The 10,407-nt window shown below is 35.3% G+C and overlaps 1 protein-coding gene across 1 annotated transcript; it reads left to right on the forward strand.

Annotated features, from left to right (window-relative positions):
* The first annotated feature begins 9,673 nt into the window (after window positions 1-9,673).
* On the forward strand, window positions 9,674-10,165 carry LOC149252577 (toll/interleukin-1 receptor-like protein). Its single transcript, XM_089454191.1, has one exon. The coding sequence runs from the start codon at window positions 9,674-9,676 to the stop codon at window positions 10,163-10,165; it is 492 nt and encodes a 163-aa protein (XP_089310317.1).
* The last annotated feature ends 242 nt before the right edge of the window (window positions 10,166-10,407 follow it).

Raw genomic sequence — 10,407 nt, forward strand, 5'->3', positions numbered from 1 at the left:
TATATATATATATATATATATATATATATATATATATATATATATATATATATATATATATTCTTTCCCCTTTTATTTCATATTAAGTAATACATGAATTGTTAATCCTTTGGCATCAAGCCTCAACACTAGTCCTTGGTATTAATTATGGTTGGTTTCACACATTATATTATCGTTCAAACTATACAATCCTTGCGATCCAACATTCCACACTCTTCCATGTCAATCGTTACCAATCTTAATAGGTTGACATCTCTTTGTGAATTCTCTACACTCACCAACGATAGGTTGTTATGGCCTGGAGAATTAACTCTACCTTGGAAAAAGAGAAATCAATTGATGGTCCATCTCTAGCATTTGGATCAATGGTATGGATAGGGTTCTACGATTATGGGAGTAATCGCTTTCCTCCCATGACTCCATTCTGCTTCTAGTTTCATTTTTCTCTCACATGAAGAGAGATTTGTAATAGGTTTTGGTTTCTTATGGATATTGGCACCTGAGTCACTTACGGCTAGATTTTTTTTACATCTCCAGGTTTATTCTATCTCTCCTATATCGGTTTTTTGATAGGGTTTAAATTTAATTTTCTTTTCTTAATTTCCTTTTGTGCATTTGTTCATCTTGGGCAAGGCCACTTTAAATAGCTCTCAAATGAGTTGGATATCTAGGTGAAAGGGTTCCACCACACCTTCAATGGTATACAAAGCACTCTTGCAACTCCATTTTACTAGGCCTGGGTGGACTTGCCATAACTGTAATGGATTTGGGGTTTATTATTTCTCTTTTCTTTTTAGTGTTTGCAGGCTTAACCCAACTTGGTTAAGCTTTTGTTGCATACAAACAACCATTATTTGGGGCATCCATACAGCTTAGTCCATTTTCTCATGCGATTCAACAAGTTATCAATTGTTTAATGTATATCAAGTAATTGTTAGAGATTTCCTTACGAAAATATGTTGAGTAATTTGTTTTAGGATAGGGTTTCATCAAATTATTGTGTAAAAAATAATTACAATTATGGTCTCTTAGGTTGTCGTCCAATATTTTTTGTGAAAATTTTGTAAAAGATGAATATAAGAACAAACATATATATATCCATGTGTGTGTGTGTATGAGTTACAATTCGGTTTACAACTCGAGAGCTATTTACAGTGACTAATTTTCACATTTTTGCATTCCTTTCAGGTTGTCACCCTTCCGACTGAGTCGGGTTACCTCTACATGTATAAATATTTCACCTATTAATAACTTTCTCAAGTTACATTATTACTACCATGCATAAGGTTGTAATCCATTGTGGTTTCATCATTTCGCAAGTTAGGGTTTTCTACTTGTTCACCCTATTGTTGATTGGAGATTGCGGCATAGTGGCACAGCTTCAAGGAGTTAAGTCTTTTTGAGATTAGCTTCTTATTATCATTTTCCTTCTTTCCCCCAATGATTTCTTTAAAACTCATAAGGAAACGTTGTCACCTTACTGCAAACCCCTGCTTGTGTCATTATGCTTTATTTTCCTATATTATTAGCGTCTTTTACAACCTTAACCTTACAAGTTTCACCCTACTTATTAATCAGTTTTGAATTGGAAAATTGTAATTATTATTTCCTTAAGATTGAACCTAGAAACTGAACCTCAATCCTTGATGGCTTATGTACTAAATCACTGAATATTTTCTAGGCGTAAATTATTAATTAGTTTAATTTTTAATTCACCCTAGAGAACCTCTAGTTTTGAATAATGGTTTCAATATATTAACCTTTTTGTCTAGGGTTTTATTTCCAGTAATGAATCATTACTGATTGTTCTATTTATGTGACTAAACTAAGTTCTTCTTATTTGGTTGCGTGCTTCTTATTTTAAAAATGGTATATAATTTCCTATTCCGTGCGACTTATAGTGAAATAATATCAATGGTTATAAAACTTCCTGTTACATTTTTCTTTCTAGACTATCAACACATTTGATGATTCTTTCTTATAGTACATGCTCCACCTCATGCATCTCCACTCCACATATATTTATATAATGGTCTATTTTTATTTTTGTTGGAAGCATAAACTTAGAAAAGTTTTGTTTTTTCAATCTTAGTTTGGTCTAGAGTAACTTGTGTGGGCTTGTAATCAGGTCTGCTTGCCCTCTCCAAACCCTTCTTTTGAGTTCATAATTATATCTGGGTTGTTGTTATTTGCCCAGAGCGATCGAGAGACTAATCTATCTCACCACAAGAAATTAATACTTCATTAGTCCCATTTCAGATTAGATCACAAGAAACCTTTGCCTTCTGTAAAAGTCATAACATAACAATTACAGAGAACAACTTACACCTAGAAATAGACAAAAACATAAAACAAAATCATACAAATAATACTTACATGTTTTAATCATTTTAATTTTCCATGGGAAGGAGATTTCTCCACCCAACTAATGATTACAGTATCCACAACCAGAAATCCCCCCAAGCTAGTTTCACTTCTAGCGCAGTTTCTTAACAACAACCATATCAGGGCTAATTGAAGACATTCTTTGACCCATACCAAGTCTGGTCTAGAATTTCAACAGAGAACTCGGGAATTAGTTTTTGATTCCATTGGCCAACTAGCTCAAGAATCCCTTACTTGGTAGATTCTTGGCTCCCTCAACAACTTCCTCTCTAAGGGTAATAATCTTACAACTTTATTCTCCCCCCTTGGGCCTCCTCCAACAAGGCTCCAAGTTCACAAGGTTTCCTCATCATTTTTTCCTCTCACCCTCGTGGCTCCCTTTTCCCTAACTGAGATAATTTATCTCTAGGGAGAGGAATCTGGGTAGTTAACCACCTCTACCCATAACTGTCTCTTAATTTTCTGGCACGTGAAACTCTCTTTCAACATCTTTCCCCATCATAATTTTCATTGCTAACCATAAGCAATACTTATTAATGAAATTTTGAAAGATAAACATTTATGTTTATTACTTATTCATATCATGCATTTAGCATCGCCCACACTTTGCCAAGTGACTTTAGAAAAAGTAAATTAAAATATTTACAATTCACGAAGGGTATTACATTTTCAAATCAAGAGATTTGATCCATATCAAAGTAAATTGAAATATTTGCAATTCACAAAGGTATTACATTTTCAAATCAAGAGATTTGATCCATATCAATGTTTCGTACATTTGTATATCATCAAGATGGATATGTGCTAGTTTTATCTAAAGTGGGATTGAAATATTGTATTTATGATCAAAATTAAATATATAAATATATACTAAGCTCATATTGAAATATATTTATTAACATGGATATTTCAAACATTTTATTTGAGGCTCGCATTAAAATAATAATAAAAATTACACATTTCATCTTAATGGAAAGTGAAATTATAAGTTTTTTATATTAATTACTTTAACTATAAATAAAGTTGATTTTAAATTATGTTTCTAATATGGATATTACAATATCTTATTTATGATTGAGAATGATACGTGTATGTATGTATGTATCAACTTCACTTTGAGCATGGAAGGAGTTACACATATCCTGAACTATACAATGCATCTCTTGATACAATAATATCTAGAAATAAAATATAAATGAGATACATTTCTAAATTCTATATCTAAATTCAAAAAGTTGTATTTTATTTTAAGAAAAGTAGTTGTGATAGATTTCCAACAAAACTACAATGTTTATCACAAGCAAATTCAACTTTGTAATGAATCTTGTTTTTAAGTTTATCAGTTTATGCATTAATTACTTCTTTTATAATGTTTATGTTATATTCTTTTTTCTTGATATAGTCAAAATGGATGGAATCTGCCCATGGTATCTTCCCATGGTATTTTCCTTCATTTATTGAGGGAAAAAAATAAAATAAGGTTTATAGAGAGTCCATGAAGCTTATAAAAGGGGATAGGAGATAGGCATTTGGATCACCCTAAGTTTTTATATATTATTGTCTGTTTGCTAAGAACATGGCGTGACTAGTTCTAGCTTGATCCCAGGATAAAAAGCACGCAGTGAAAAATTTTTGGTGGATCCATCCAAGATTCACAAGTGTGCTTCGGTGTCTTAGATTGATCACTGATGAGTAGTCATACATGTCATCAGAAAGGGCTTCAATATGACTTGTATGGGCATGTATCTTTGTTTTCAGTTATTAATATAAATAAAAGGTTTCATTTTAATATCCCTTTTGTGTTCAGTGTTTTTGATTGCAAGAATTTTAATTACAACATGAAAGTGTGCGAGATCTATTAAATAAATTGACGTTTGGGATCTTATAGTGGTATCAAAGTTGGTTCTCTACGATCTTGTGGGTTTATTGCATATCAAATTTGGGAAAGATTGAGGGTCTAAGAGAAACTGGTATTCAATGTATTCAATGGTCATCCATAATCACCCTATCTAGAATCTCAACAGTTTTGGTGGCTCTCTATAGCTACTCTAATTGACTTATCATTGTTAAATTTTATTTTGGGTTCAAGATGCCAGGTTAACATTTTTGTAGGTAATTTTGACTATCATGTTATAACTGAGGAAACATTTATGAAAAGAATAAATAAAAGATATTTTATCCAAATTATTTTCAAGGGGTTGAATTTTTAGTTTTTGTTATGTTGGCCAAATTATAATTCAAGATTATATTTAAGTCCAAATTATTTTTTATAAGTGAAGAGCAAATATTCTAAAAAGGGTTAAGAACAAAACTTATAAGGGATAAATTACTAATTGGAATACAAGTTGACCAAATAATTATTTTAATCTTCCAAAGGCTTAATTATTATTTTGAAAGATGAAGCTAAGAGCCTTTTGATGACATTATTCACTTTTTTAATTACAATAAATTTATCAATCATGGGGGCTACTCAAATGTCAGAGAAGTTGATTTAGAGACTTGCATAGCGAATTGTGGCAAGATCAAAGAGTTGAGCACCTTGGTGGAGACAAATTTCACCATACAGAAGCTACGGGTTGAAAGCCATGCCGAGAGGCCATATTCATTATTATCATGGTCAAGTTTTTTGGTTGTGAGGGTTGCAAGGCCATGTAGTATCGCGTTACAGGGCCAAGAGGCCACAATCATCAGCCTCAAGGGGCAGAGGTCAATTATTTGGGTGCCATAGTTTATAATGCTCGTTGGATCCCCCAGAGTCTCTAAATCCAAGTAATAATCATAGAAATTGTGGGGCCACTTTCCATAAATTTTTCCTCCCAACATTACCCACGATGCCATCCAGATATGAGTACTTCAGAGTTTGATCTTGTTCAACATTCTTCCACCCAATGGGATGATTGGGTATGCCCACACGAAGCAAGAGATGAAGAGATGAAGTGGAAGTATGTCACGACTACCTGTTCATATTTGAGATCAAAGTTTGTCAATTTGGCTCTTTGCAAGAAATCTTGAATACTAAATCGAAGAGGGAAACAAATTGGTCATTCTCGTTCTGGATTAGTGATTTTTCACTGTATTTCAAACAAAAACAATGAGACATTAAGCATGTCAAATATCGATCATTGTTGGGTAGCTGACAAACCAGTGGTAGAGGGCCTAGGATCTCTTGAACTTGGCAACCTAGATATGTGTAACAAGTGAGAAAACGAGAGCCAAGAGTAATATCAATTCTATATGCAACCAGCGAAGGTGCAAGCAGAAGGTCCTGAAGCCTATTTCGATGTTGAGGAGGTTTCCAAGCAGCGAGAAGCCAAGATCGACAAAATTGATGGTGTCTGCATTAATGTTATCATCAACATTGTTATTGAGAGTCTGAGGCCGAGAAGGTCGATGCATTATTGTCATAGTTGTTAAGAGGCCACAGGGTAATTTCTTTCTGCTATTGAGTTATTCATCAATGCATATCATTGGGGTTATTCAACCCACCGAAATGAAAGGTACAAGGTCAAATCCATTCATACACAAAGTTCCATAGGCCGATAGGCCATACTCTAATGCAAAAAGTTTGATCTACATTACCTCGTACATTTTACAATCTGCCATCGAAGAGTTAAAGGGGTGCCAACATAATGACACTGTGGTTGCAAGGGCTAAGAGGTGGCATTCTAATACAGTGGTTTCGAGTAGTGATTCAAAGGGCCATCAAGATAGTAGTGGTTTCGGGAGAGGGGCTAATCTCTTCGTACTTGGATCCGAATTGCAACGAAAAAATCCAGTCGTATACCTTTGTAAGTTGGAGGAATTGGACACATGTTTTTCTAGGGTAGGGGAGCTACAATGGAAGAAACTCAGTTGGGCTCCCAAGAAATTCATGCTTGTGCTGTTACAACCTAAACTTTGGGAGTATCCTTGTGAAGTGGTCAGGCTCGCAATTTCCTCTTGTCTCAACATGATCATAGCTTTAGCATCGCCATTACCACCTTAAAATAATGATATCATGAGGGAGACATCACAACTGATAATAGAAACTCATCAAGGGTTAAACAACATCATGCTTCCTAGCTTTCAATAAATGGCACAAAATTCTAGCGCTCATGGCAGATTTGATCTTTGGCACATACATTCTAAATTTGGAATGTGATGAGTTAATATTTCAGTTTCTCCAAGAATTTTACACCAACATTACATCAACTCATCCAGACAATGTCAAAACAAGCACGCAAAAGGTTGTGTCCCTGTTATTAGAAGGAGATGTTGACATCTGCAAGATACTAAGATCCAAATTATTAACCATTTGGAGGAAGGAACCACTGGTATCACCAGCTTCCTATGATCTAGTCGAGAAGTTTGTTGGGAAAAACAGAAAATTGCTTAGAATGGTTTTGACCTAGAAGGAGCTGACAAGGATTGATGGAGGAAGCAAGAACAAAGGAAGTAAATCTTGGAGCAAGAATGAACTAAGAAGGAGAGGACTATGTTTTATCTGCAAGGGACCATGGGAACCTAACCATTCACACCCAGGTGATAGGAAGGGGGAAATAAGGATAGGACAAGAGGGGATTCCTTCATATCACAGGGGGTCTTCTATAGTTAGTTCCATTGATTTTCAGGAGAGCACCCATGGAAAATTTGAGCAGTTAAGTAAAGATGATTATTAGCAGTGTGATGTTATTCACAGATATTTACAAGATGACAAGCATTCAAAAGTGCATGGAAAAGTAGAATCCTATAAGAAAGAGTCCACATATTTCTAAGGGGACATCCACAAAGAATTTGAATAGTCAAATGTAGATAGAAGTGCACCAGTTCATCGACGTTCGACAACTGGAGAAGATGAACAACATATTGTCTCCACAGGTGGAGACGGAAAATGAGAAGACATCTAGGAAGACCTGAATGAAGAACTAGTAGTAGTGAACTAACATGATGATCATGAACATAAAATGGATTATAACAAACATAGTCTGTAGGATGAGCCATTTCCAAAGATTTGGTTAAAGGTCCAATTTGGAGCTGTGATAGTTGAGCATCGAATGCAAATAGATGCAGAGAAATTCAACGGGGCACCAAAATTGCTAGTGGAGGACTTTCAAGAAATTATCATGCATTTCAGGATACATGTTATGATGTTGAAGCAGAGAGTCGGGATGGTCCAAGACAATGTCTTACAAGAGAACTTGGAAATTGAGGAGCTTATAGGGTTATGTGCCGAATCAGCGACCAAGTTGTGTAGTGTTGAGGAATGAATCAATTCCCTCACAAGGCAACAAGAGGAGTACACTTGGGAGTTTTAGAGAAGCCCTCTACGAGTGTACATAGATAGGGCTTGCAACACTACCAACGCACCTTTATACATTAGGGAGAGCCGGGAAAAGTTCTCCAAATGGATCATGTTGGGCGATGAGGTGGAGTAGCATGAGTTGGGCATCGGACAATGTCAACATAATAGATTTATTCCATGTGCAGGTATTCATGCATTTGATCCTTCCCATGGGATGGATTGGCGAGAGATTATAAGTTAGAACTCTATTGATGGGATGATTCTTAAGAGGATGCTCTTAGGCAAGGACATATTATAGCTTGGGCCCTAGGCATGAACAGTGAAGGAGAGCCAAGGTGGTATCATAACCCATAGGTCCAAAGACTTACGTGGCACTGGGATCCAGGTGGATCTATTAATGGCAGTATTGTTGGGAGAATTGTTTGGGATCCAACTATCAAAAGATTTGTTCATGTCCATTTAGTAGGGAAACATAGGGTAGCACAATGGTTTGTATGGGATCTTCATATTAGTATACAAATGTGTGTGCTATGGATAGATGATAGATGTGGATTGATATGTGCCTGCTATGGATAGACATAGATTGATTGAGGTCAATCAATCATGGGGAAGGAGGATTTGTAATATTCCCTTTTCTTGATATGGTCAAAATGGATAGAATCTGCCAACGGTATTTACTGTGGTATTTTCCCATGGTATTTGCCTTTGTTTTATTTAGCCAAGAGTTTTATTCTATAACAGAATGTGAAGGTGATGTGTAAGTATGTTTGTTCCTTTTCAAATAAAAATAAAATATTCTCGAAATAAAAAAGCAATGTCGGCCATAATAATAATAAAAATACACTATGCATATTTAATTAGTTGTCCATATGGTAAAGTAACTAGAAGTAAAAAAAAAGTGAGTAATATTTTTAACACTTGATATCAACTTCATATATATCTATATATATAAAATGTTTTAATTTTGTATAGAATAAAATATTTAATGTGGATTATGAATAATATATTTTAATATATATTAATATTGACAAATATATCAATAACAAAAAAACAAGTTCAATGCACATGTTATGTAACTCCCATGACATTTAAAAATACAATTTAAAGAATAAAAAATTACACATTCTGTTTTTCACTTTAAAATAAATATGTACCTGAAAAAATTTGATCCCTAAGCTCATGTTAAATCCGTGGTTAAAATGAATCTATGCTTACATTTTATATAACTTGCATGACATTTTAAAATACAATTTAAACAATAAAAAATTACACATTGTATTTTGGACTCTACCTGAAAAAATTTAATCTCTATACTCATATTAAATCCGTGATTAAAATAGATGTATACTAATAATATCATCCAAAGAATAAGATATAAAAAAACGAGCGCAATGAAATTGGTAGCAAGACGACACTGAACTTTGAAGAAGAGGACTAGCAAGACGACAATGAACTTTGAAGAAGAGGACAATGAAATTTGTACCAAGACGACAATGACCTTTGGAGAAGACGACAATGAAATTTGTAGCAAGATGGCAATGAAATTTGGTAGAACCATATTTCATGAAATTTTGTAAAACCATATTTCAAGAAATTCGGTAAAACTCGTCTGATTTGGGGCCAAATTTCATGACCAGCATGTCACCATGAATATTACACAGACACCGACTACTAGGCCGACGTCGACCATTCAGGTTAACGATTTCATTGAAACTAACCTTTCTTATGATTTACGTGTACTGGCATTTTCTACAAGGCATGGAAGGCAAAAATTCTTATGGCTCAATTATTGCTTAATCCAACAAACATCAATTAATATCGTAGACTTTCATTTGAATTCCCTGTTACAAAATATTTAATATTTCATGGATGATGTAGTCACTGTCGTCACTCCTCAGAGGCTTATATAAGCACGCCTCTCCTTTCAATCTTCATTTCATGGCTCCGTTTCCTTCGTTTCCTTCTCGCTTATGCATCTGCTTTTTCAATGCGAAGTTCAGGAGATACATGGCATATAGATATCATATTTTTCTGAGTTTCAGAGGGACCGATGTGAGAAGAGGGTTTTCCGACCATCTCTACCATGCCCTCACAAACGCAGTCTTCCGTGCCTTCGTTGACACCTACAGTCTCAACAGAGGAGACGACAATTCTGCAACGCTACACCATGCAATTGAGGAGAGTCGCATCCTCATGCCCATATTCTCCACCAACTATGCACAATCGCCCTGGTGTCTCAGAGAAGCCTCACATATTGCACGCCAAGTAGTGCCTCAGAGGCAGGGAAACGGGTCATCCATTGCCGTTCCTCTGTTTTATGACGTCACTCCTGCGCAAGTTCGGCGTCCAGACCAAAGTGGGAGCCCATTTGCCGAAGCATTCAAAGAGCATGAGATGAGTGGGAGATACAGCCCGCAGGAAATCCACGAATGGAAAGCTGCTCTGTTCCAATTCTGTCGTCTCTCTGGCTGGTCACTTCCAGAAGATTTTAATGGGTAAATAACTCTCTCTAATATATTTATCGGCTTCTGCTTCTTCTGTTTTTGGTTTTGTTCATTTTTAAAAGCTCTGCGCTGATATTATATATTTATCGGTTTCGGTTTCTGTTTCTGTTTTTGGATTTTGTTGATTTTTATAAACTCTGCGCATTGCAGCTATGAAGCAGCGCCTGGTCGAAGATGTGGCTAAGCATTGCATGACAGACTGCCGCAGCTGGCCTTCAATTTAATACTACTTTTCAA

This window comes from Pinus tabuliformis, chromosome 7, assembly GCF_031772625.1.
Source record: "Pinus tabuliformis cultivar Carrire ecotype Pingquan chromosome 7, CPIR1, whole genome shotgun sequence".
NCBI lineage: Eukaryota > Viridiplantae > Streptophyta > Pinopsida > Pinales > Pinaceae > Pinus > Pinus tabuliformis.

Excerpts from the sequence above, each read along its gene's own strand:
- LOC149252577 (XM_089454191.1), top strand. The coding sequence starts at position 9,674 with ATGGCATATAGATATCATATTTTTCTGAGTTTCAGAGGGACCGATGTG.